Here is a 27,023-nt window from a genome sequence, read left to right as displayed (position 1 = left end):
TGAGTTAGATAGGAGATGAGGGCCACGGCATACAGTGCAACCCTTGTGGACCTCAGAGACCGATGTAGGCACTTGGGCTTTCACTGAATTAAAAAGAGTACCATTGGATTCTTTTAAGCATCAGTGTGACAGCTGAATTAGTTCTTAGCAAGATTGCTCTGCCTACTGGTTGTTGAGAATAGACTTAAAGGATCAAAGAGAAGCAAGGAGATCTGCTAGAAGGCTGGCTGTTGCAGTAATCCAGGCAGCAAACGATGATGGCTCAGACCAGTAGTCAGACCCTGTTTTAAAAGGTTGAGTTAATAGGATTTCTGATAAATGAGATGTGTGGTCTGAGAGAGAGAAAGGAGTCAAGGGTAACTTCTGTCTCTTGTCTTGAGGAACTGGAAGGTAGAGTTAACAGTAACTGAGATGAGGATACTGCTTCTTGTTAGGAACCACAAGACATTGGAGACCATAATACCAAGCTGGTGGGGTGGTTGTGAGGAATGATACAGTTCCTAGTACATAGCAGTCACATGTGAATTTTTATTTTTTTCTAGGGAGATAGTATCTGGCTTTGGTCAGATTCTCAAGGGGTGAAGGGCTCTTATTTCTTGGCACTCAAAAGTCATGAACCAACCATTGCCTTACAGGAATATCTGCCATTCATGTGAGCTGACCCCAAATATCGATGGTTTGCGTGTGTATTTGGCTGACAAGTCCAATGACAGATGCTTAGTTTTGTTTCACCATGAGCATCTCAGGGAAAACACCTGGGAGATATGCCTTAGTATTGTGTTAAAATTGTTTTCCCCTGGGGCACCTGGGTGGCTCAGTCGGTTAAGCGTCCGACTTCGGCTCAGGTCATGATCTCACGGTCCGTGAGTTCAAGCCCCGCGTCGGGCTCTGTGCTGACGGCTCAGAGCCTGGAGCCTGTTTCAGATTCTGTGTCTCCCTCTCTCTCTGACCCTCCCCCGTTCATGCTCTGTCTCTCTCTGTCTCAAAAATAAATAAACATTAAAAAAAAAAAAATTGTTTTCCCCTTAGATAAGTAGCCAAATGTTTGTTTCTCTTTCTGAGTATCTTCTCCTGTGCTCAAAGAGGGCGAAACATCAAAGAAATTGTCTTTTTATCAAAATAGTCAGTGAAACTTCTCTAAAATAGTAAATATCATCGAGGCGCCTGGGTGGCTCAGTGGGTTAAGCATCCCACTCTTGATTTCAGCTCAGGTCATGATCTCACAGTCGTGAGATGGACCCCATGTCGGGCTCCGTACTGGGTGTGGAGCCTGCTTAAGATTCTCTCGCCCTCTTCCCCTGCCCCTCCCTGACTCGCGCTCATTCTCTCTCTAATTTTTATTTTTTTTAAATAGTAAATATCATTAGGTTTTTGGCTAGCAGAATTTTTGGTAGATTAATCCTTCAAGAATGAAACCTGTCAATTCATTTTAATGGAATTTCTCCGTTTTTCCCCCAAGAATTGAAAAGGTATGGGTCCGAGATGGAGCTGCATATTTTTATGGCCCTATCTTCATTCACCCAGAAGAGACAGAACATGAGCCCACAAAAATGTTCTACAAAAAAGAAGTGTTTCTGAGTAATCTGGAAGAAACCTGCCCCATGACATGTATTCTGGGTACGTATTTCTGCCTTTTCATTTAATCACATTGATTCTGCTACAGTTGACTGAATACTCCTCCTGTGTTAGGCACTGCTCTAGGTGCTAGGTATACAGCAGTAAACAGACCAGAGTCAGTAAGTAAATTAAAATTAAATCTATAGAACATCAGATAGTAATTAGAGCTGTGAATGAGAATAAGGCAGAGGAAGAGGATAGAGCAAAATGTTGAGGGGAGGTCTTGTAGGTAATGTGGTCACCAAAAGCATTTCTGATGGGTGACGTGAATAGAGCCCTGAAGGCAGTCAGGGAGAAAACCACCCAAATACAGGCATGCTTCATTTTAGTGCGCTTTGCTTTATTGCCCTTCCCAGATGCTAGGTTTGTTACAGAATGAAGGTTTGCAGCAACCCTGTGTGGAGCAAGTCTGTTGGCGCCATTTTCCCAGCAGCATTTGCTCATTTCACGTTCCTGTGTCACATTTTGGTAACTCTCACAATATTTCAAACTTGATTGCTATTATATTTGAGATGCTGCAGTCTTATGATAAAACTTTAATGGACGAGGAATTGCTTGTTATGGAGGAGCAAAGAATGTGGCTTCTTGAGGCAGAATCTCCTGGTGAAGACGCTGTGAAGGTTGTTGAAATGACAACAAAGGATTGTGAATATCACATAAACTTAGTTGATAATGCATCAGCAGGATTTGAGAGGATTAACTCCCAATTTTGAAAGAAGTTTGTGGGTAAAATGCTATCAAATCACATCACGTGCTACTGAGAAATCATTTGTGAAAGGAAGAGTCTGCTGATGTTGCAAACTTCACTGTTGTCATATTTTAAGAAATTGCCACCGCTACCCCAGCCTTTAGCAAACACCATCCTGAGCAATCAGCAACCATCAACATTGAAGCAAGACCCTCTATCCCCAAAAAGATGGGGACACCTGGCTGGCTCAGTCGGTAGAGCATGTGATTTTTGATCTCGGGGTCATGAGTTTGAGCCCCATGTTGGGCATAGAGTTTACTTAAAAAAACAAAAAGATTACAACTCACTGAAAGCTCAGATGATGGTTAGCATTTTGTGGCAATAAAGTGGTTTTTAATTACAGTATATATATTGTTTTTTTAGACTCAATGCTATTGCACACCTAATAGACTACAGTATAATGTAAACATTACTTTTAATGGAAACCAGAAAATCATTTCAATCACTTTATTATGATATTTGCTTTATTGAGGTGATCTGGAGCTGAACCTGCAATATCTCTGAAGTGTGCCTGTGTCTGAGATTTTACTCATTTTAGGCACAGCAAACATGAAATGCAAAGCCCTTAAGGCAAAGTAGCTGGGCATGGTTGAGATAACAGTAAGAAAGCCAGGTGGCTGGGGCAGACCAGGAGGGTGTGGTAGAGAATGAGCCCCCTGAGGTGCCTGGGGGCACACTCACAGTAGGTCTACTAGACAGTGCTCAGATGGAGTTTGGAGCAGATGGGAAGTCCTGTCTGGGTGTGAGCAGAGCAGCTGTGTGGGCCAGCATATACACTGGAGGAGTCCCTGCAGCTGCAGGATGGGGAATGTGTAAGAATAAGGTAGGATTCGGGGGAAGGAGTTGAAAGACTTCTAGTCTCTTGGACTCAACCCTAGCAATGTTACTGTCCCTGATCCAGAAATGTGCAGGGCTCGTGCTGAGGTTTCCATTCAGTCATCCTGAGTGTTCACCACACTCTGCTGCTCAAACGTAGTTCTGTGCATCATATACTGTCATTATTTTCAGCTATTGCATTTCTTCCGGCCCAGAGTTAACACGACGGCTTACTTACAAACCAGCTACTCTCCATCTTTTGGAATAGTTTTCCAAATGATGTCAGTGAAAATAGTGAAGTAGGAAGATTTGAGGGCCATTCCCTCACAGAAACATGGGAGAAAAGCCCACAAAAGCTGTCAGAATCGACATTATTAGAACTCTGGAAAACAGCCAAACATCATTTGGAGTAATTCCTTTTTATAGACGCTTAGTAGAATTTGTTGCACTCTGTAGTTTATAAACCACATATCCAGGCTCTCACTTATTTCTCACCATGACCCCATACTAAAGATGCTGTCATTCTCAGAAAATTGAAGTTACTGTCCAATACATGGCCAAAACTAAAACCTGGGTCTTTTCACTTCTACTTCTGTACTGGTGTTTGGAACGCTTTTGAGAGTGAAAAGAGGTGCTAGTATTATTAGGCAGGATACCAGGAAAGCAGTGAGATGTATGGTTACTTCATCTTGAGATGATGCATTCCCCAAAAGGAAATGGATCTAGTGGTCACAAAATGGGATTTCAGCCCGGCTTGTGCATTTCTCATCTTCTGTAATGTAGACCTGATGGGCATATTTCACTCAGGAGACAGTACTGTTTTGCTAACTAATGCTTTTTGTTCATTGCCTTCAGTAACTTAAATAGTAATCAGACAGCCACAGAGAAGTTGCTTTTAGGAATGAACATGGCCACACCTGACAGAAAGTGCCTCCAGCCTAGGCACTTGGATCATAAAATTTCCAGGAACCTGGGTTTCTGAAACATGTCAATTCCTAATTTATTTGCCAGTTCTGTTTTCTTTATAGTAGGTTTTTTTTAATGCTGCATTAATTGAAAAACTGTTCTTACTAAGGTAAGAAAATTAAAAGGTTTTTAAAGATTAGAAAGGAAAAATTAAAAGAATCAGGTTTTGCAAAGAGATTGTTAGGTACATAGAAAATTGAAAAGGTATTTAGATAAACTATTAGAATTAATAAATGAGAGGTGCCTGGGTGGCTCAGTTGATTAAACATCCGACTCTTGCTTTTGGCTCAGGTCATGATCTGCTTCGGGTTCTCTCTCCCTTTCTGCCCCTCTCCCACTCATGTGCAGTCTCTCTCTCTCAAACATTTAGAATTAATAAATGAAAATACCAAGATTATCTATACTTTTATTTGTGGTCAATGAACAGAAAGTTGAAGTTTAAAAATACACCATTTATGTTACATACCTAGGAATAAATATTTTAAAAAGTTGTATAAGACTATGGATATAGTCTCCCTCTCTTTCTGCCCCTCTCCCATTTGCGCTCTCTCACTCTCAAACATTAAAAAATTAAAAAATTTCACAAAAGATGTATAAGACTTCTACACACACACCCCTCTGAGGAAATGATTGAATGAAATCAAAAAAGACCTAAATTAATGAAGTGATTCATCATGTGTATAGCTGTAAGTTCAGTATTATAAATTATTTTTATAATGTTTATTTATTTTTGAGAGAGACCAGGCATGAACAGGGAAGGAGCAGAGAGGGGGGAGACACAGAATCCAAAGCAGGCTCCAAGCTTTCAGCACAGAGCCCGACGCAGGGCTTGAACTCACGAACCATGGTATCATGACCTGAGCCAAAGTCAAACGCTTAACCCACTGAGCCACCCTGGGTGCCCCAAAAGTTCAGTATTAAAAGAAGTCATTTTCTCCCATATCGATCTATCTAATTCATTATAGTTCCAGTCAGAATCCAGCAGGCTTTTATCAGTTTTGTATGCTTTGTTAAATGAAGCTTCCTGGGGCACCTGGGTGGCTCAGTCGGTTGAGAGTCCGACTTCGGCTCAGGTCATGATCTCGCGGTTCAGTAGTTTGAGCCCCATGTTGGGCTCTGTGCTGGCAGCTTGGAGCCTGGAGCCTGCTTTGGATTCTGTGTCTCCATCTCTCTCTGTCCCTCCCTTGCTCATTCTCTCTCTCTCTCTCTCTGAAATATAAAATAAAACATTTAAAAAAAATTTTTTTAATGAAGCTTTCTAAGCTTTTATCTTTTCCATGTCTTCTGAAGGCCTGGGAGGAAGCCCAGGTCAGGGCACAGAGAGACCACATCCATTCCAGGGCTACCAGTCAATTTTACTCTTTAGCTATGAGCACAATTCTTACCTTTTCCAAATCTCTCTTTTTCCTTCTGTGAAATATGGAAAATGGTAACTATGCCTCCTCTGAATTGAAAAGGCTTTGGATTGTGTAAGTCAAGTGCTGTAAGTCAGAGGCAGTGATAATAATTATAGCTATTTTCAGCTTCTAAAATGTTTCTGACCTGTTTTTCCATGTTTTAGCTATTTTGCATGTAAATGGTTAATAAGTTATTAGCTATGAACACTCCTGTTAAAGTCAAGAGCAAAATCAGGGTGTTCTTATCATTGTTATTTAACTGCGTTGTGGAGGTACTAGCCAGCACAATTAAAAGTAAGAAACAAGATCTACAGTGAGGTGATAATTCAGGAGGATCAACTAGGAATTACTCCATAATAGGAGAAGATGGGGGGTTCACAGGTGGCTCAGTTGGTTAAGCATCTGACTCTTGATTTCTGTTCAGGTCATGATCTCACAGTTGTGAGATCGAGCCCCACATGGGGCTCTGCACTGACAGTCCAGAACCTGCTTGGGATTCTCTCTCTCTCCGTCTCTCTCTGCCCTCCCCTTCACACTCTCTCTTTCAAAATAAGTTAACATTTAGAAGAAGAAAAAATGTGGTATACCTGGGTGGCTCATTTGGTTAAGTGTCTGACTTCAGCTCAGGTCATGATCTCACAGTCCATGAGTTTGAACCCCGCGTCAGGATCTGTACTGACAGCTCAGAGCCTGGAGCCTGCTTTGGATCTGTGTCTCCTTTCTCCTCCCCTCCCCTGCTCACGCTCTGTCTTTCTCTCTCTCAAAAATAAACATAAAAATATTAAATTAGGGGCACCTGGGTGGTTCAGTTGGTTAGGCGTCCGACTTCAGCTCGGGTCATGATCTCACGGTCTGTGGGTTCGAGCCCTGCCTCCGGCTCTGTGCTGACAGCTCAGAGCCTGGAGCCTGCTTCGGATTCTGTCTCCCTCTCTCTCTGCCCCTCCCCAACTCATGCTCCATCTCTCTCTGTCTCAAAAATAAATAAACATTTGAAAAAAAAATAGTTTAAAAAAATTAGAAGGAAGATAAGATTGAGTATAACATGGATAACAAAGCAACTGCCTTAAGAGATTGAATAATAATAAAAAGATAAAACACGTTGGGATAAATTTAACAAGATACATGCCACATCTGTATAAAGTTTTTAAATGCTGCTTTTAATGCATTTAAAAGGGAGTGCTTGAACAAATTGAAAAGCATACCGTGTACTTGAATGAGAAGTCTCAACATCATAGAGATGTTCATTCTCCCTAAGTTAATCTTTAATGTGGTTCCAGTATATGTACCAATGGGAATTTTCTTGTGAGGACTTTGGGACTTAAATAAACTGATGTTTAAAATAATGGGGTGCCTGGGTGGCTCAGTTGGTTAAGCATTGACTCTTGATTTTGGCTCAGGTCAAGCCCTATTTCCGGCTCCACACTGATGGTGCAAAGCATGCTTGGAATTCTTTCTCTCTCTGCCCCACCCCCCAAATAAATAAACTTAAAAAAAAAATCTCAAAGAGAAGCAAAAATCAGGAAAATATGAAAAGTATAATAGGGGGTGAGGGTCTGTCCTGATCAGATATTAAAATTATTTATATGATATAAATACACAGATTCTTTGAACAGAATAGAAAGTTTAGCAGTAGAATCAAATATAAACTAACTTATGATAAAGGTGACATCCCAGGTAAGGGGGAAAAGATGGATTTTTCTGTTAAGTGGTATTTGGAAAGAGCATAGACATTTGGAAAAAATAAACTTGTATTCATCCCTCACATCAACTTCAGAATAAATATCCAGATGAATTACAGGTTTAAATGAACATAAAGTGAAACAGCAAAGATACCAAAAGAAATGATGGGAAAGAAATTTTGATAACCTTTGACATAAACCTAGAACCCATACAGAAAAACAGGGATAAATTGGACTATGTAAAAGTTGAAAATGTTCGCATAACCAAAACAGGCAGAAACAAAGATAAATGACAACTTTTAGGAAAGTACTTGCAATGTATGTAATACATAAAGATCAAATTTCCTTCACATATGAAGAACTTCTATAAAACCTTTAGAAAAAATCAACATGGGGCACCTGGGTGGCTCAGTCTGTCGAGCATCCAACTCTTGATTTCAGCTTTTCAGCTCAGGTCATGATCCCAGGGTCATAGGATCAAGCCCCGCATCAAGATCTGCACTGAGCATGGAGCCTGCTTGGGAATCAATCAATCAATCTCTCTCTCTCTCTCTCTCTCTCTCTCTCTCTCCCTCCCTCCCCCTCCCCCTCCCCCTCTCCCCCCCCCCCGTCCTTCTCCCCCACTCATGCCCACTCTCTCTTTCTGTCAAAATAAAAATAAAAAATAGAAAAGATCAACACTGAACAGAAAAATGGGCAAAGGATAAGAATAGACAGAAGTTACCAGTGTTTCTTAAATGAAAATATGCCCAACCTCAGCCCTTAGAGAAATAAACGTACCCAGATGTTCTTTTTCTTTATTTTAATTACCTACCAGATTGTCAAAATTTCCAGTATTAACTAGTTGACAAGAACATAGGGAAGTGGCATTTACCTACTTTGTGGTGGGTTTATGAATTAGCACAACTTTTATGGAAGGTAATTTGGTTATACCTATAAAAATTACAGTGCCCATACCTTTGACCCAGGTTGTATACTTTTAGAAGTTTGTACCTCGGATATACTCACACATGTACAAATTGATATATGTGTTAAATTATTTATATCAGCATTATTTGTTTCAGGGGGAGAGCAAAAAATTGGAAATAGCCTAAATGTCCATCAATAGGGAATTAGTTCAATAAATATGTTAACACCAGCAGTGATCCTCAAGATACATTATTTTACAACAAAATTTAGTTGTAAAATAATGTAAGTGATATGCTACCATTTTTTAATTGTAAAATACATAACATAAAATGGAGTTTTTTAATCATTTCTAAGTGTACAATTCATTGACCTTAAGTCCCATGACAATATTGTGCAACCGTCACTATTCATTTCTAGAACTTGTCACCTTCCCAAGTAGAAACTTGCTACCCGACAAGCTGTAACTACCCACTGCTCCCAGTCCTTGGTAATATCTGTTCTACTTTCTGTCTCTATGATTTTTGTCTATTCTAGGTACCTCATAATAGTGAAATGATGTGCTGTTTGCCTTTTTGTGTCTGGCTTTTTTTGCTTAGCATAATGTTTCAAGGTTCATCCATGGTGTAGCATTATCAGAATTTTATTCCCTTTTATGGCTGAATAATATTCCATTGATGTATACATAACATTTTGTTTATTCACTCATCTGTAGATGGACATTTGGGTAGTTTTTACCTTCTGGCTGTTGTGAATAATGCTGCTGTGAACATTGGTGTATGAGTATCTAATTGAGTTCTTGCTTTCAGTTCTTTTGGATATTTATCTAGAAGTAGAATTGCTGGATCATACAGCAGCCCTGTTTAACTTTTTGAGAAACTGCCATGCAGTTTTCCACAGAAGTTGTAGCCGTTTACAGTCCCATCAGCAATGCGTAAGGATTCCAATTTCTCCACATCCTTGCCCACACTTGTTATTTTCATTTTTTTGTGGGTTTATGGGGAAAGGTCTGTTCAGATCCTTTGCCTGTTTTTTAATTAGGTTATTTGTCTGGTTATTGTTGAGCTGTAGGAGTTCTTTGTATGTTCTGGGTATTAGACTTACACCAGAGACACGATTTACACATATTTTCTTCTGTGGGTTGCCTTTTCACTTTCTTGATAGTGGGCTCTGAAGCACAAAAGGTTTTCATTTCGATGAAGTCCGGTTTATTTTCTTTGCTTGCTTGTGATTTTGATGTCACATCTGCCTAATAGAAGGTCATAAAGATTTATACCTATATTTTCTTCTAAGAGTTTTATAGTTGGAGCTCTTATGTTTGGGTCTTTGATCCATTTTGAAGTTACATTTTGCATATGGTGTGAGGTAAGGTTCAGAGTCCACTCTTCTGCATGTGGAAATTCACTTGTGCCAGTGTTAACATGACTCTTCTCCCCATCAAATTGTCTTGGCACCCTTGGGGTACCTGGGCGCCTCAGTCAGTTAAGCGTCCAACTTCGGCTCAGGTCATGATCTCATGGTTCATGGGTTTGAGCCCCGCATCGGGCTCTGCTGACAGATCAGAGCCTAGGGCCTGCAGCCTCTCAAAACTAAATAAACATTAAAAACAACAAAAAAAATTGTCTTGGCACCCTTGTAAAAAATCAGTTTCTTGTAGGCGGTGCCTAGGTGTCTCAGTCGGTTAAGCATCCAACTTCAGCTTAGGTCATGATCTTTCATGGTTTGTGAGCTCGAGCTCCACATCAGGCCCTGAGCTGACAGGGCAGAGCCTGCTTTGGATCCTCTGTCTCCCTCTCTCTCTGCCCCTTTTCTGCTCATACTCGTGCACTCCCCCTCCCCACCTCTCTCTCTCTCAAAAATAAACATTAAAAAAAAAAAATCAGTTGCTTGTAAAAACCCAACTGTGTGGGTTTGTTTCTAGACTTGTAATTCTATTCTGTTGATCTGCGTGTCTATTTTTATGCCTGTGTACACCTTTTAAATCTTCTGACTTTTGAGTCATGCGAATATATTCATTCAAAAATAATAAAATTTTAAAATGATTGTTAGCTATGACCACAATTTACTCCTTTAATTCCCCTCCAATTTGCCTTTCAGGAAAGTGCGCTGTGTTGTCATTCAAGGACTTCCTCTCCTGCAGACCAACTGAAATACCAGAAAATGACATTCTGCTTTGTGAGAGCCGCTACAACGAGAGTGACAAGCAGATGAAGAAATTCAAAGGACTGAAGAGGTTTTCGCTGTCTGCTAAAGTGGTAGATGATGAAATTTATTACTTCAGGTAAAGCTTAAAAAACTTCAACTCCCAATAGGAAAATTGATACCCAAATAGTATAGCCCATGGTGGTTTTTTGTTTGTTTTTCTTATTCTTTTTTTTTTTTTTTTTTTTTTTTTTTTTTTTTAATTTTTTTTTATTTTTGGGACAGAGAGAGACAGAGCATGAACGGGGGAGGGGCAGAGAGAGAGGGAGACACAGAATCGGAAAGAGGCTCCAGGCTCCGAGCTGTCAGCCCAGAGCCTGACGCGGGGCTCGAACTCACGGACCGTGAGATCGTGACCTGGCTGAAGTCGGACGCTTAACCGACTGCGCCACCCAGGCGCCCCTTTTTCTTATTCTTAAACTAGAGCTGTGTACATTTCAAATAGAAAATATTAATTCGGCTAAAAATTAAAGGAAAATCCTCATTGTCGAGATGTAATAACTGCCCTTGGCATAGACTCCAGTAATTGTAATTTGGAGGCAGAAATCCTTGGTTCTGGTTTATAGCCTATCTATTAAGAGATCTTGCCTAGTTCCACAGTATGAAAATTCTCTTCACTGTATTATATAGGCAACTAGATCTCAACTTTGGATCCAGTTTTGTGGATTTTGGGTGGATTTTCAGCAGAATTCTTTGAAAAACAAACGTCTATAAATAGGGGTGACTTTATAAATACCCATTTAAATTCTTTCCTTTGCTGACTTAGAACATACATTGCAGATTGCAGGAAGTCTTTTCTAAATATTAAGGCAGAGCATTGCTTTCTGACCAATCCTGGAGTGGTATTTGGTGATTGTTTTCTTTTTTTTTTAATTTCACTTCTTTTAGAAAACCAATAGTTCCTCAGAAGGAGCCCTCACCTCTGTTGGAAAAGAAGATCCAGTTGCTAGAAGCTAAATTTGCTGAGTTAGAAGGTGGAGATGATGATATTGAAGAGATGGGGGAAGAAGATAGTGAGGTCATTGAACCTCCTTCTCTGCCTCAGCTTCAGACCCCACTGGCCAGTGAGCTGGATCTCATGCCCTACACACCCCCACAGGTGATGGTAACAAGTTCCTGTTACTTGTCTTTCTCTCAGCTTTGGTTCATAGCACACTCAAGCTGAAGGAAGGAGATACCCAGCCCTCATATATGTGAGCTTCAACCTAGAATTATGCAGGAAGGAACAAATTTTTTTTCTTTCTTCATGCCACAAAGAATTTTAAATTTCATACCGTTTTAAACTTTGCATAGATAGCTATTTTTAATGGCATGTTAAGTTAGAAAGCTCTGCCTACCTTGTGTTGAAGGTGAGCAGTGAGGAGCAGCATCGCCCTGTGACTTTAGCCTTTCCTGCCCATATCTTTCTCGTCTCTCCTCCTTCAGGCCCTTATCTGGGTCGAGGTGATCCCTGGTGGTATTTTGTTCTCATTCAGAATTTTCCCAAGACATAATTGTGAGGTCACCATTACAGATTACAGTCATGGAATTCAGAGAAACTTTCATTTATTTCTTAAATGGTAAGAGGCAAGGAAGAACTGTTTTGACCAAGAAAATGACCAGCTATAAACTAAACGTGTCTGCAAAATAATAATAACTATTGAATCACATGTTCCTGGCTTCCAGAAACCTTGAGCAGTTGACCAGATGGAGTGTTCTGATGCACTATAAGAGCTTTCTGTCTTACAGTCTACCCCAAAGTCTGCCAAAGGCAGTGCAAAGAAGGAAGGCTCCAAACGGAAAATCAACATGAGTGGCTACATCCTGTTCAGCAGTGAGATGAGAGCTGTGATTAAGGCCCAGCATCCAGACTACTCTTTTGGGGAGCTCAGCCGACTGGTGGGGACAGAATGGAGAAACCTTGAGACAGCTAAGAAAGCAGAATATGAAGGTAAATAGAGACTAGGTGCAACTATCTCAGCTTTCTAAACAAGGGGGTGTTTTCAGGAATGCACGTGCGTAGACAGGTTTTACTCTCTTGTTCTTACCTCTTGCACATGAACTGTGTGTTGGGGACTGTCTCAAATGGCTCCCAGCCAACAGTTTAAATGCCAGCCTTGTCCTGACTGAGCAAGCACTGCCCCTGACTTGGCCTTTGGTCCTGGTGGGTTTTTTTTTTCCCCTAAAAAAATTTCTCAAATATTTTGCTATTAAAAATTGCATGGTTTTCTTCTTTTGTTGAGTCCTATAAGCATACGTGTGTTGAGCTGGGGAATGATTATATAAGAATGTTAAGTCGAATTTTGGTTAAAATTCATCCAAAAGGGAACATTCAAAATCAGGATCTATTATGGCTCTCGATAAGCCACATATTTAAGCTCCAGGCTGAGGCTTGGCTGAAAGCGCTTGGTTTCCTAGGCCAGTCTTGGCCTGTGCTATGTCTGCAGTCATAGCTACTTTTAAGGCACTTGGAGTCCCTGATAAAGTTCACCTGCCTTCATTTTCCTTTTAACTCTGTAATTAAGTTATTTGGGGCCATGAGCTATCATTTAAAGATTTGGTGGTTCTTAATTAGCCTTTAGGGACGAATACCTGAGAGATACTGGGGGGGGGGGGGGGCAGGTATTGTTTTTTTTAAATGTCAGACATACCTTTAATAAAGAAATGAGTAGTGAACATTAGATTAGGCAGGACTCTTGCCGTGGAGCTATATTTTTTCCATTTGGAATTGTATATATTGTTCATTTTGCCAGCTTAGAGCTGTGTCTCTATGGTTCACCACTGTGATCAACCATTACTCTTCTTGGCTGGGTCTAAATCTGCTATTTTCCAGCAAGAATAAAGAAATTAATTGTTAAGCCTGCCTCCTTTATTAAAATTTATGGTATTTCCTAAGAAATTTTTCTAAAAAAAAGATTTTAGTCTTTTCATTTATATCAATTGATTGATAATTGTAAAATTATCTGACAGGCTTCCCCAAACATCTTCTGCAGAATTCTAATCCTACAAGATGCTCAGACAGAAAAACCTTTGTGGCAAAACCAGTTTGAGAAGCATTCCAAACACTTCCACTCTTGGAAACTTATAGTGCATATTCCCATAGTAAAGTCTTTAAGACCTACCATAAACACCTGTGTTTTGTCACCTGGCATTTTCTGAAACTTGATCAAGTATTCATATAATACTTTCTAGAATCATAAAGAACAAATATTTTGCAGAACACTCTTTAAGAAACCCTAGTCAATTCCATAAAAACCTCAAACTTTTCTTTGGTATTAGACCTTACTGACAGTTAAGACCAAATATCACTCCATTGGAGGAATATTGGAAACAAAGCTCATGTGAATGTAAAGCCCAGTCTAGGGCAGATGAAGCCAGTCACATGTGGCTGGTTATTTAGAGCGTGAACAAGAGAGACAAATGTGCTGGATGTAAAAGTACAAACACTGGAGCAGGGCTGGAGAGAGGGGGAAAGGAGGGCTTCCAGGAAAGTCTCCTAAATTCAAATAGGAGTCTGAAATGGGAAAACCAAGTGAGAATGAGCTGGGTATGACTCAGCAGTGTCTGCCTGAGACACAAAATCTGAACTTGTGGTATTTGGACCAAAACCCAGTGTGGGTTTGAACTCAAAACCCAAAGTTTCGAGTTGGGCTAGTTTCATTTAACAGTCTTTTCCAACGCAGCCCGTTGGGCTCTTCCCAGAAGGAGCCAACAGGTAGCCAGTCCAATATTCGATCCACAGACCTGAATTCTTCTTTTTTCAACTTCATTTTTTTACTCTCCCATTTTACTGTGTCATTTGTGTAATGAAAATACTAGAATTTAATGTGGGGGTCTAGGTCATTCAGTGGTTTTGTTTTTTGTTTTTTTTTTACTGCTAGCACAAGGAAGTGGGTTGTTCCAATGGCCTTTGTCCCTCACGTTCATTGTACAGAGGATCTATAAACTGGGACAGTGTTAATGAGTGATGACAGGCCCATACAGGCAACTCTCACAGCAAGGAAGCTCTGACTTGCTTGACTTTCACATTCTTATGCTCATGGAGGACTGGAGCTGTTGCTTCTTGATTCTCTTTAAAGCCATGTGATCTTGAGCTATTTTCCACTCCTTAGATCAGCCAACAGTAGCCTTTTGAATTCCATGTTGGAGGGTTAATGTGTGGCAGTGGAATGTGCTATCATAAGTCAGGGCTACATGTTGCTGGTTCTCTCTGTATCCTTGGACAAGTTACTACCTATCTCCCAACCTCAGCTTGCCCATGTGAGGAGTGGGGAAGATTTACCGTTTATGAATAGTGAAGCAAAATAATCCCTGTATTGTGAGAGCTTTGGGAGCACATTTCTAGACTTTTCTAGTAACGGTCCAGCCTGCTAGCTCCCAAAAAGACTGGGAATGTGATTGTTGGGGCTACTGGCTATGGAGGGGTAGGACAGAGCAGCTCGAAGGAGAAAAGGGTACAGCAAGCGGTGCTCCACAACCCAGAACTGGCACAAGCAAATGCTCCTCTTGTATTTTGGATGAAAGAAGAGTGATTTCTTGGAACTTTAGCTGATTTAGGATGATCTATGGTCAGTATTGAACTGCTCAGCCTCAGGAAACCTGGTTCTGTCAGTACATTGTCCATTGTTTCATATGTGTATATATATTCCCTGCTTCTGATGACTGTAGCCTGGAGTATCATGCATTTTTTCCCCTCGGGGTTTATTAAACATGACCTCTTTGCTTCATTAGGATGTAGAAAGTAGTGTTTAATTTTCCCTAAAACCTTGTGAAGGAGGCAGTAAGCTACTTTTCCCTTACAGAGTTAATTTTCTTCAGCTGCTAAACCCCATGACACTAATGACAAGAGTCCTCAAATCGTAGTAAAATTGGGTGCAAGGAATCAGGAAAATAGTGTAAGTAACAATTGTGCCAAAAATTATAATGGGCCATGGAATTGCTTCATGTTGAAATTATAAATAATTTATAATGCTATTAATACTAGAATAATGGTAGCGCTTCTCATCTTCAGGGTGCCTTGTGAGATTAACCACGTTGGTTACGCTGGTGACGTGTTTAAATAAAACCTGTGCTTTCTGAATGTGTGTTGCAGTCTTAACATTCTTGAAATCTTTGCAGACCAGTTCTCAAGATGGGATAGGAAAGCTGGACGCTAGGTTACCAAGTGAAATCGGCCCGACTCCTCCTGTGTTGAGACTAGTCATCTACTGTTCCTTCCGTTGAGACAGAACTGTTGCCTGTGTTTTTACTAGTCCTGTTGAATGCAATGGATGGTATTTTGAATTCCTGGGTTAAAAACAGAATTGAAAATCTGAAATGCCTTTACAGAGCGGGCAGCTAAAGTTGCTGAGCAGCAGGAGAGAGAGCGAGCAGCACAGCAACAGCAGCCGAGTGCTTCTCCCCGAGCAGGCACCCCTGTGGGGGCTCTCATGGGGGTGGTGCCACCACCAACACCAATGGGGATGCTCAATCAGCAGTTGACACCTGTTGCAGGTAAAAACAGGAGCTAAGACCATTTTTTTCCACTTTAAGAAATTCCTTCATTTTTTTTTTTCTCCAATGAGGAGTAGGCCACAATCTCTAGGCTTTTCTCATGGCAGAGTCAAAGTTTCCAGTCGTCCATGTCGTCCTTCTGTCGCCTTTCCCATATGGGCAATGCCTCCCCTCTGCCCCAGAAATGGGCCCTGGGCCCAGCCCTGGGAATTAGTAGGGAGCAGCTCTAGCCTGGCTGTGGGCATGGTCTGGCGATACTCTCCACCCCAGACTGCTCTGGATATAGAGCCCTATAGCAGAAAACCTAAACAGACCCTGAATTCTGTTCTGGAGGGGCTCCCGAGAGAAAACACGAAACTAAGCTCTTAGGTGATACCGATTTTCCCGTCTCATTCCAGGGTTCAGTTTGCCTTGTTCTGCTGCAGCCATCCTTAAAAGACTGACCATTTAAAAGGATTTTTGACAGTGAATTCTAAATCCTTTCTTGGTCACTAATGTGCATGACTGCTAAGTGGAGTACAAAGTCCTTATTCAATTCATTGTGCCCACTCTGTAATGCTTTTCTATTTAATTACATTAAACTGCATTTTCTGTTAGTATCCCAGTCACATATTTTTAAAAAAAAGAAAAGAAAATGATGAATGTGGTTTGCTTGTGTGTGTTGTCTCTGGTTCTGGTAGCCATGGCAAATTTGGCTGTTCTTGAATTGAATAGCCTTGTCTGATGTGTCTCCAACGAGAAGCCCGTAGATCACTTCTCGGGTCCTTCCTTCGTGATCTCCCTAAGCCTGGTGAGGTCCATACAAGCCACCTGAGTGTCTTCTGAAGCAAGCGGTCTGACTTCTTTTCGCAGGGAGTCCAAGACAGTGTTGTTCAAGGCAGGCTCATTGGGATGCTGTTTTTGTTTTTGCTTTTTTGTATTTGCTTTTGAAGGAAGAGTAGCATAGGATAACTTTTTCATTGTCGCTCCTACCTTTTGTGATGGCAAGTTCTCAAATGCACTGTCGCTCAACTCAGCAGTTGCACTCGCCAGAGCACATCTGAATCATGGCTTTTCAGTACTCTCAGTGTAACTGACGTTGATCTAACAAATCTCATAATCGCCTGCTCTATTCCATGGCCCATTTTGGTTAACGGGATTCCAGAGGGTTTTAGAAATCAGGCCTTGAACATGGGGACTTTTGAAAGTTAGAATTCCCTCGTTGACATCCTGTTTTGTTGCGTTTGATATGTGATACTGTAGCACTGTGCCCTTGACTAAAAAGCCCAGGGACACATTAACAAAATGAATTCAAACAGCTAAAACTATTAAAACACAGCAGCTGCAGCATTTTAGCTCCCTGTTGGGGAATACCATCATAGCGCTCTGAGGGGCAAGGAGGGGGGGACCCCTTCACATTATTAAGCATGTGCTGCCCAGATTCCAGGCCATGGGAGTGAAGGGCAAGCAAGCATCCTGTACGGTCACCAGTCTTTGGTCCACAGTGGGAACTTTGCAGCTGACAGGGTGATTTTTCTTGGGTTTACAGATTGCTTAGGGCCTAAGTCTTAGCCTTGTTGCTGTCTGAGACCAGCTTTGCTTACAAGCATTAAAGCTCATTTGAACACATGTGACTGGGATAATAAGTGCCAAAGTACAGTTTAATGAAGACAAGTGTCATGGCTTTCAGTTCTTAATACTTTTCTTCAACCACAGCCCGTGAAGGCTGCGTTCAGATGGGCTTTTGTAATTGAAAGCAAAGCCTCCTAATGTCCTTAAATTCCCACCTATTTACCCATAAGAGCTGGAGCTGGTGGTGTGGTTAAAAGGCAGTTTGGCAGTTTTGTTTAAGATGATGGTATCTGTTCAAAAGTAGTTTTTACTCTCTGAACTCTCATTTTAAAAACCATGAAACTCATAATCCTATTTCATGTATAAAGGTACTATTTAGAATTCACTTTATTGGTGTGTGTGATTTTAAGTTTTTCAGTCAGCTTAGATATGACTAATGAAGCAGGCTGAACCAATCTCAGAATTTTCAGTAATTTTATAGCTTCAAAAGACTAAACTTTTATCAATAGATACCTTTCAATAATCCTTACGGGAAAGTCAAAGAGTAAAGTCCTTAGAATCTGGAGTTTTCCACTGTTTCCCAGGGTCCTCCTACAAAGAGTGTTTTGTAAAAATGAGGTTTGGCACCCGTCCCTCAAGCTTCCCTTCGTGCGGGAAGCTGGGACGAAAGGTGATTGCATTCTGGGGGGAGCCTTATGTTTTGTTTATTGTGATCATTTCAAATCCCAGAAGAGTTAAGTTGTTTTTCTTGCTCAAAAAAAATGTCGTGTGGCTTTAAAGTTCTTTTGATAGGTGAGTTTTTGACATTTTGAAATTATTTTCTTTCTTTCACTCCTTTTGCCAAAAATACTGGTTTCCTGAAACTCTTCCCTAGCCAGCAGAAAATATTTTGTGTTATGAAGATACGCTTTGAAAATAAAGGAATAAAGGCCTCTGTTCACAGAAAGTCTGTACCTCATTTAAAATGTTCCCTGTTAACTGAAGGTTTATGTGAGGGCATTTGTGAACTTGGAGACAGTAATGACAATTGGCATTTTCTCACATCAGCAGAGCCTGATTCTCCAGCCATTCCTTCTGAGGTCTGCGTGCCTGCTACCGAGTGACCTGGGATTAGCTTAGCTTGGCTTGGGAGGGTTTAGGTTTTACCTTTGTTTTACATGTTTAGAGATCTAAAGATGAAACATCATCCATTGTGATGGCTCTTCTCTGTTCCCCAGCTCAAGCCTGAACATGATCCATTTTTACCAAGTAGTGGTGGGGCCAGAAGGGAAGAGGAAGCCTTGAAAGGCTCTTGCCCACTCCCCCCCTCCACCCCCACGCACCCCAAGCTGGAGAACCATGCTTTGTGATCAGGGCTGTGCGCCTCATTTCCCTCCATTCCAGTGTCCCCTCATGTGTACCCATGATAGGCGTAAGAGTGTGGGCAGAGTGGGGTGATGGGGTTTAGTCTGTTGAATTAGAACCGCAGTTGCAGAACTGGTCACTCTGTTTGAACAGCTTGCAATAACATGACCTTGGGAAGGCTGTTACTGGAACTCCTCTTTATTATTATTTAATTAAAAACACGCAACATATTTATCCCAGGGAAGATAACTACAAATAATAATCTACTAAGTACTAATTCATCCACAAGTGTTGGATTTCATATTTGTAACTTTTTATTTTGTTCATTATTGCAACAAAATAATTGCACTAATTGCTGTTATCTCACACAGTACTAAGGGCGCTTTATTCATTGGTAGTGCATGGGGGGGATTTGTTATTACTTCGCTCATGTTGCATGTTAATGATGCATGTCTGAAATTTGTTGTGTCCTTCAAGGCATGATGGGTGGCTATCCGCCAGGCCTTCCACCTTTGCAGGGCCCAGTTGATGGCCTTGTTAGCATGGGCAGCATGCAGCCACTTCACCCTGGGGGGCCTCCACCCCACCATCTTCCGCCAGGTGTGCCCGGCCTCCCGGGCATCCCACCACCGGGTAAGAACTTCATCCTCCTTCACTCATTAATCTCATCTTCATATTCTTTTTTCCTCCCTCAGCCAGTTGTTCCCGGAGGTACCTGCTGCCCACTGTGGCCAGGCCTTTCCTCACTGAGAATCCCAGGGATGTCAGCAGCAGGGCCTGTCCCGTGTATTTGAGCAGGCGGCTCAGCACCTGTGCCCTTGGGCACCTGGCTCCCTAGCAGCAGCAGAGGACACATGGCAGAGACCAGACTCAGCAGACCAGGGGGCAGAAGGCATACTCTCATACCACTCAAACAATTTGACGTGTGCTCAGAAAACCGAATACAGCCTAGGAAGGTCATGCCCTCTTTATCAGTGAATGATACATGGATGATCAGTGAACGATATCCCAAATGGCTAGTTCTGAGTCACATAGGAAAGCACTTTGGGTCCTGAGGGCACTTCTTCCTCTGATTCAGTTCTTCTCTCACAAGGTCTTCTGTATGGAATCCCTGCTCCATCTCCTGCTTCTCAAATAGCCCTTCTAAGGGGATTGCAGAGTCACTGATCACGGTGAATAAATCCTTCAGCCAGTCATTCTAGGAACAAAAAGGAGGGAGGGAACGAATTTGCAATGAACACGCTTTCTGTATATGAGTCCCCTAAGAAGTATGACATAAGACCTTAAAGAGCAGCATAGCCCTCCCATACTAACTGTGGACACTGGTTTATCTGTCAGCAGAAGCTCAGAATTTATTTCATGTAGAAGCATATAAATGGAGTTCAGAACTAGCTACAGATTTACTTTGTAAATAGTAAGTTGAAATATTACTTTATTGTGAAAGGAAGATCTCAGGTTCCCATATTGATTGCCATCAAATGCAAAAAAACTGACCTTCAGCCGTAATCTAGTTGGAGGGAATGTGACCTGAAGATAACTTAGAAGAGCACTGGGGCCATTATCCAAAATACCAGCTAAAGGCCTGGCCCAGAGGACAAAATGTAGAAATGTTAGACTTGCCTCCAGCAGTGTTGGGTTATACAGAGTTCCAGAAGTGCTTCAGAGGTACACCCAGCAGTGGGCAGGGTGAGTGAACCTGGTGGCTTGGCCTAGAGCCTCCGGCCACACTCTTATGAGTATTGCTTAGAGAATGGCCATAACTCCACACAAGTGTTTGATTCAGATATACCCGAAGAGGAAATGTTTATGGCAGTGGGTACTTCATTTTAGAAGTAGTGGCCTGTGTGGGAGTTACTCTTGCAGCAAAAGTCAGTCATAAGATGGGTGTGCCCCTGTGGCAAGTAGAATTGGCCTTAATTCTGTACCTTCTCACCTTGACTTAGGGTACCCTATCTGACTGACTCAGACCAGGTTGGAGTTGACTTCTGGGTGCATTTGGTACTCAGTGGGAGCCACGTCTGAGGCCAGTACCCTCTAAGTAGCAGATACCTTTTGGTGGGTGTTGAGCACATCTGTGTCCCTTTCCCCACTTCTTCGGGTGTTTAAAGTGCGTTTGAAGGAGGCACACACTTAACTTTTAGTCGGGGAGACAGGGAAGAACTCTTAGTGCCCACACACATGCAGCACACACCTGCTTAGGCTTGGAGGAGAGGAGGACTCTGGGAGCTCCTCTGCTGACTCAGCCCATGCTCTCACTGGCTGCCCCTTTGCATGGCATTTTAAAACAGGAAGCAGAGGGGATTGCTGAGTTGTCTGTGCTCCCCTGCAGAAAAGGAGAAAGGCAGCTCAGGGAGGCCCCCCATGTTGTGGGATCTGAGGAGGGTGAGTGTCCCGGAGGGGGGCAGTGCACAGGGGTTAGTATGTTGGAGCAGCAGCTTACCCACCACAGCCTCTTAACCCAGTCACAAATAATCATCAGGATTCTGCTGTGGTGATCTGGAATATAAAAATCCCCACTTTGTAAACAGAAAGCTTATTTGTACTACTACGTTCTCTTTAACAAATGTCTAATACTTCCTGAAGTGGCATTTAGCAATTCAGAACCTTAGAATAGTGTACTGGTGCTGCCTGGCCAAAATAGCAACATTTTGAATCTAGAAAATCTAGTATGTGAAGTGAGCTCCTTTAGACCCTTCTTTGCAGCCAGCAGGACTTGTTTAAAAGTTTAAACAGGGGTTTGTTTGACTGTAGTTTGTTAGTTTTTAACAAACTGGAACCCTTCCTTATTTCAGTGTTTTATGAGAATAATAAATGGACAGTCCTGAGATGAAAACAGCCCCAGACACTAAAGTTAGGACATCTCACCTTTATCAGCTAGTACCTGTGGGACAGAAGTTGCTTGTGAGGCATCATCACTGGGAAGTTTATAAACTTACAGAGTACAAATGTAGAAAGAGTACAAAGTTTATAAACATAACAGAGTGCAAATGTAGTAAGACCACGAAATCTTTTCTCTTTCCCTTTGTCATTTTTGCATTTGAAGTGATAGCAACGAGGCTGATTTACTTCCAGATGATCCTTTTCCAAGTACTGCTCTACCAGATGGAAGTGACCTGTCTGCCAGTATTAGTGACTCCAGTTAGAACCAGGGGTGCTGGGGGCCTGTGAGTGGACCGCAAGGATGTGCCTCCAGCCACCACAGAGCTCATTTAACCATGCACTTGCACAGCCTCTCCCCTGTGTCCCTGCTGTCCTAGCACACCGCCTGCTGCTGAGCCTGACTGCGGCACCATCACTGCCAAAATGAAACATGGGCTCCAGTTTCAGGAAAATGTGTTGTCAGAAGAACAATACCTTGAAAATAGAGGTGTATTCTGACTATAGTTTACCTAGGGAAATACTAGAATTTTATGCAGGGTTCAAATCATTTCTAAGCCATGAATAATTAATGTACATCTGACAAGTTGTACTACCTTTGTACTTAAAATAGCTAGAAAACCAAAGAATGTGAACTTTCTATTTGAATGCTGCATCCTGTTCTGGGTGCTTAGGGTTCTTATCCACAAAGATTCAAGGGCAGAGATCCATAGGTTTGCATTATAAATGGCATCATTTCTTATCAGACAGTAGTTTTTCAGTAGCCATCTCAACTCAGAACCTCTAACTGTGCCATTGCGTTCTGAATTATAGGTGTGATGAACCAAGGAGTGGCCCCTATGGTAGGGACTCCAGCGCCAGGCGGAAGTCCATACGGACAGCAGGTGAGCCTCCCAGCTGGATTTTCTAGGACTTGACAGAATTCAGGTTATCCTCTTTCTCAGAGCATGTGCCAAGTATTTTTTCCCTCACCATGTGCCCTGTGCTCTTTCAGGTGGGAGTTTTGGGGCCTCCAGGGCAGCAGGCGCCACCTCCGTATCCTGGCCCACATCCAGCCGGCCCCCCTGTCATACAGCAGCCAACAACACCCATGTTTGTGGCTCCCCCACCGAAGACACAACGGCTTCTCCACTCAGAGGCCTACCTGAAATACATTGAAGGACTCAGTGCTGAGTCCAACAGCATTAGCAAGTGGGACCAAACCCTGGCAGGTAAGGAGAGTCCTTCTCAACAAGCCTTTGTGAAAGCCGTGCATCATCAAAGTCCTCTCACTGTGATTGGCGTGTTATGTCATGGGGTAGAGATCTACTTTTCGTATATAAGTAAAATAAATTTTATCTTGAACATGACACACCGAAGATGGTGGGGTTTTTTTGCTCAATTTCTAGACTTTGTTTTGTCATAAGCATCACTGCTGTCTTTTTAAGTATATTCTGGGGGCGCCTGGGTGGCTCAGTCGGTTGAGCGGCCCACTTCGGCTCAGGTCATGATCTCACGGTCTGTGAGTTCGAGCCCCGCGTCGGGCTTTGTGCTGACAGCTCAGCCTGGAGCCTGTTTCAGATTCTGTGTCTCCCTCTCTCTGACCCTTCCCCGTTCATGTTCTGTCTCTCTCTGTCTCAAAAATAAATAAACGTTAAAAAAATAAATAAATAAAAAATAAAAGTATATTCTGAATTTTTTCAACAGTTTTTCAGGCATTTGAGCATCAGCACAGATGCACTTGGGTAAATTAAAAATTAAGTTCAATTTTAAAAAAGAAAAGAATATTGGAAAACATGTTTCAGATAACCTGTTGAGTCTTCATTTAGCTCAGAGGACTTCCTGTGTTTTCAGTACCCACTAAAATAACGTGCCTGGCTTCTGGGAAGAAATGTGGAAGTTCCCACTCATTCTTCATTTCTAAACCTAATTTGATTTCTTTCAGAAGTATGGTTTCCCTTTCCTCACATTTACCTTTTTAGGAATTTTTGTTAACACTAAAGAAATTGATTATCAGGACTGCCTACAACAAAATAGTAGTGATCAGATCTTTTAGGTGTTTGTGCAACTCATGTGTTCCCTTTTAGAGAATTATGTTATATTGTGCAGCTCTTTTGTGAAGTCATTATTATAAATTAGATAATTTCTAAAATACATAGCATAAAATAAGACATCCTTAGCTAGGTAGTCTCATACCTAAGCACGTGGTTTTCTAAAAACCAAGATGCCTAATAAAATAATAGGCATTTGCTTGGAAATACACTGCAGGGTTAAAATTCATAATATTTAATAAATAATAAGTGTTAGGGGTACCTGGGTGACGCAGCTGGTTAAGCATCCAACTCCTGGTTTCCATCCAGGCCACAGTCTCACAGTTAGTTCGTGGGTTCAAGCCCTGCGCTGGGCTCTGCGCTGACAATACGGAGCCGGCCTGGGATTCTTTCTCTCTGAGCCTCCCCCACTGGAGCATGCGTGCACCTCAAAATAAATAAACTTTAAACTTTAAAAAAATCTTTAAAAAATATTAAATGTTATATGCTTTAGTAAATCTGTCAGGCCTTAGGGCTGAGGGGGAATTGTTACCTACTTATATTTCTCCTTATTCCTACTTATATTTCTCCGTGTGTATTTTAATTTTCAGCTCGAAGACGCGATGTCCATTTGTCAAAAGAACAGGAGAGCCGCCTGCCCTCTCACTGGCTGAAAAGTAAAGGGGCCCATACCACCATGGCAGATGCCCTCTGGCGCCTTCGGGATTTGATGCTCCGAGATACCCTCAACATTCGCCAAGCATACAATCTAGAAAATCTTTAATCACGTCAATTACGTTTCTTTTATAGAAGCATAAAGAGTTTTGTGGAACAGTAGCCATTTTAGTTACTGGGGGCGGGGGGGGAGGAACAAAGGATGATTTTTATTGCATTTTACTGTACATCACAAGGCCATTTTTATATAAGGACACTTTTAATAAGCTATTTCAATTTGTTTTTGTTATATTAAGTTGATTTTATCAAATACACAGAGATTTTTTTGCATATGTTTCCTTCGTTTAAAACCAGTTTCATAATTGGTTGTATATGTAGACTTGGAGTTTTATCTTTTTACTTGTTGCCATGGAACTGAAACCATCAAAGGTTTTTGTCTTGGCTTGGGGTTTTTGATTTTGGTTTTTGGTTTTGTTTTTTAAAAAAGAACAAACAAAATGAAAAAAAAATACGTACACACACATGCACACACACGCACCCATGAGAGTTTACAGATTAGTTTAATTTGACAATGAAATGTGAAGTTGGTCCTAGTTTACATCTTACAGAGGGGAGTGCACTGATGTCTGCTTCATGTGCCTCAGTATCTCAAGTCACTTTAGCAGAAGTGAAGGGTGGTTTTTAGGTTCTAGGTGTTTGGCAGACATGGCACATTTGCTCTATGGACTCAGAGGCTTGCTCCAGAAATCTGAAGTCAGTGCTGTGCATCCTTCTGCAGCTGGTACATTGCCCAGACACCTGCGGGGCAGAGCACTGTTTCTTGTGCTGTTGGTCATATATGGTGTCAGTTATTTTTGCAGAACATGTGCACAACCCTGAATTGTATTTAGTCTTGGCAGGTAAGTTTAAGGGTACTTTTGATCTATTTATAATGAATTCACAATTTAATCCTATACTTCTTAGATTTAAAATTTTAAATCTCTTACATTGAAAAAATTGAAGTTTACCTTGAAGAAAGCATTGAGGTGTGCATGGAGGTGATTTATTTTTCAAACCTAACACCTAACCCAGTATAGGGAAGGGAGTGTATATGAGCTGTGTCAGAAGCATAATTGTAAAAGAGTAGATTGTCTACATATGCAAATATGTTTTCGTACCTTTATTTCCTCATCAGATGTGGCATTTTTTTCCTTCTGACTTTCAACATTGCAAATCTCAACCAGAAATTTAAGGCTTTCTAGAATGTTTTTTTAAATTTAGCTTGTGCTTTTGAATTTCAGGAGAAAATAATTATAATTTAAGAAAATACTAAAAAAGACCATTATGGATCCCAGACACTTGGGCTTGACCCTGTCTCTCCTAGGTGACCCTAGAAGAAATATTTTCAGGTAGTGTATGATGCTCAGACAGGTAGAAAACTCCACGGTTTTGAAACCTGCTTTTTTGTAACAAGATGGTTGCCATGTTGGTGGAGCTTCCCTTACTGTTTGTAAATGGAGAGAGTGACCCTCACAGGATACTTTCTTCTTTTAATCTGGTATAAATCAATACCTGGATATTTAATTGCCATTCTTACTAAATCATGAGGACAAAAAGAGTGTAGAATGGAAGAAAAGCCTCTTGTATCTAGGTGCTTTAAATACAGGAGGCCCTTGTAACTTAATTGCGTATAGTCAACCACTGGATCTCAGTTTGCATCAAGTATTTTAAATAATTCTGACTTTTAAAAAATGTATTGCAGTAGTATGTCAGTACCTTATTGTTAAACTGAATCAGATAAAGAAATCTTCAGTTCCTAGTTATTTGGGCCATTGAATCATCATGGACTGTATAATACAATCAGATTATTTTATTTCTAGACATTCTTGAATTACACCAAAGAACCTGAAATCTAATTTTGGTTAAGTTATTTATTTATTTCATTCACCCATTTTATTTCCCCTTTTAAGGTCTGGATGAGACTTCTTTGGGAAGCCTCTACAAACTCTTCACTGTGGGCTAGGGTGGGGCATTAGAAGCCAGGGCACTCCTCCTCCCGGCTCCTTCCCAGTGTCCAGAGGTGCTGTAGAAACCATAGATCCAGCCAGGGGCTTCCCGAAGGCAGTGCAGAGCCGGGCCAGGGGGCCGGTAGGCAGGCCCTAATTAAGTTTAAAAAAGAAAATCTATGTATTTATTTTAGAATCATGTCTTTCTGTATATTAACTTGGAGAATATCAGTTAATATTTAGGATATAAGATTTGAGGTCAACCATCTTCCAAAAAAGATAAGCCAAAAAAAAAAAAAAAAAAAAAAAAGTCCTGACTTAAAAAAGTACAAGTAAACTATATACATCTTTTTTTTTTTTTTTTTTTTCCCCAATGAATTTTAGGAACTAGTGATATGGCTTAGAAAGTATAATGGCCTAAATGTTTTCAAAATGTAAGTTCATATGGAAAAGAGTTTTGTTTATATGGGGGAAAAACCTATTGGTTTAAAATAGTAGGTCAGCCAACTGATTTAAAAGGCACTGAATTGCCTTGTTTTGAACCCCCCCTTCTCTTCCTATGAGGAAGCACTGAAAGGGGATGCTTCCCTGTGTGAAATCTCAAACTGGTGTTGTTGACTTTTGAGCTTGAACATTTTCAGACCTAATTAAAACTTGGTTTATTCTAATTTCTGTATCAAAGGAGGTTTAAGTGGGAACTAGTCTTATAACATGTATGTATCATATGTTTGTTCATTTAAAGCTTTTTAATCCAAATAAAAATGGAGTTTGCAAAGTGA

General features: G+C 41.2%; 1 protein-coding gene, 1 long non-coding RNA gene and 1 other non-coding gene across 47 annotated transcripts in view; 2 read left to right on the top strand and 1 right to left on the bottom strand.

Annotated features, from left to right (window-relative positions):
* Positions 1 to 11,836, bottom strand: part of LOC132678646 (uncharacterized) — a 59,650-nt gene extending 47,814 nt beyond the window's left edge. The window contains exon 1 of the long non-coding RNA XR_013554196.2: positions 11,669 to 11,836. This is a non-coding gene — a long non-coding RNA (uncharacterized LOC132678646). The remainder of the gene's footprint in view (positions 1 to 11,668) is intronic.
* The window catches only part of PBRM1 (polybromo 1), a 117,471-nt gene extending 90,448 nt beyond the window's left edge, over positions 1 to 27,023 (top strand). For 19 of the 45 annotated variants that reach the window (XM_078442979.2, XM_078442977.2, XM_078442974.2 and 16 more), the window contains 9 exons: positions 1,460 to 1,617; positions 10,227 to 10,410; positions 11,220 to 11,430; positions 12,060 to 12,261; positions 15,639 to 15,803; positions 19,176 to 19,331; positions 22,389 to 22,459; positions 22,570 to 22,786; positions 24,196 to 27,023. In XM_078442979.2, coding sequence (XP_078299105.1) covers positions 1,460 to 1,617; positions 10,227 to 10,410; positions 11,220 to 11,430; positions 12,060 to 12,261; positions 15,639 to 15,803; positions 19,176 to 19,331; positions 22,389 to 22,459; positions 22,570 to 22,786; positions 24,196 to 24,368 — 1,537 coding nt within the window. In that variant the 3' untranslated portion in view covers positions 24,369 to 27,023. The remainder of the gene's footprint in view (positions 1 to 1,459; positions 1,618 to 10,226; positions 10,411 to 11,219; positions 11,431 to 12,059; positions 12,262 to 15,638; positions 15,804 to 19,175; positions 19,332 to 22,388; positions 22,460 to 22,569; positions 22,787 to 24,195) is intronic. The other 26 variants (XM_078443006.2, XM_078443009.2, XM_078443005.2 and 23 more) reach the window with 3 other exon arrangements.
* Positions 2,542 to 2,614, top strand: TRNAK-UUU (transfer RNA lysine (anticodon UUU)). Its single transcript has one exon. It is a non-coding gene; the product is annotated as a tRNA-Lys (tRNA).

This window comes from Panthera onca, chromosome A2 (assembly GCF_046562875.1).
Source record: "Panthera onca isolate mPanOnc1 chromosome A2, mPanOnc1 haplotype 2, whole genome shotgun sequence".
Taxonomy (NCBI): Eukaryota; Metazoa; Chordata; class Mammalia; order Carnivora; family Felidae; genus Panthera; species Panthera onca.
This window is presented reverse-complemented; position numbering and strand designations above follow the sequence as displayed.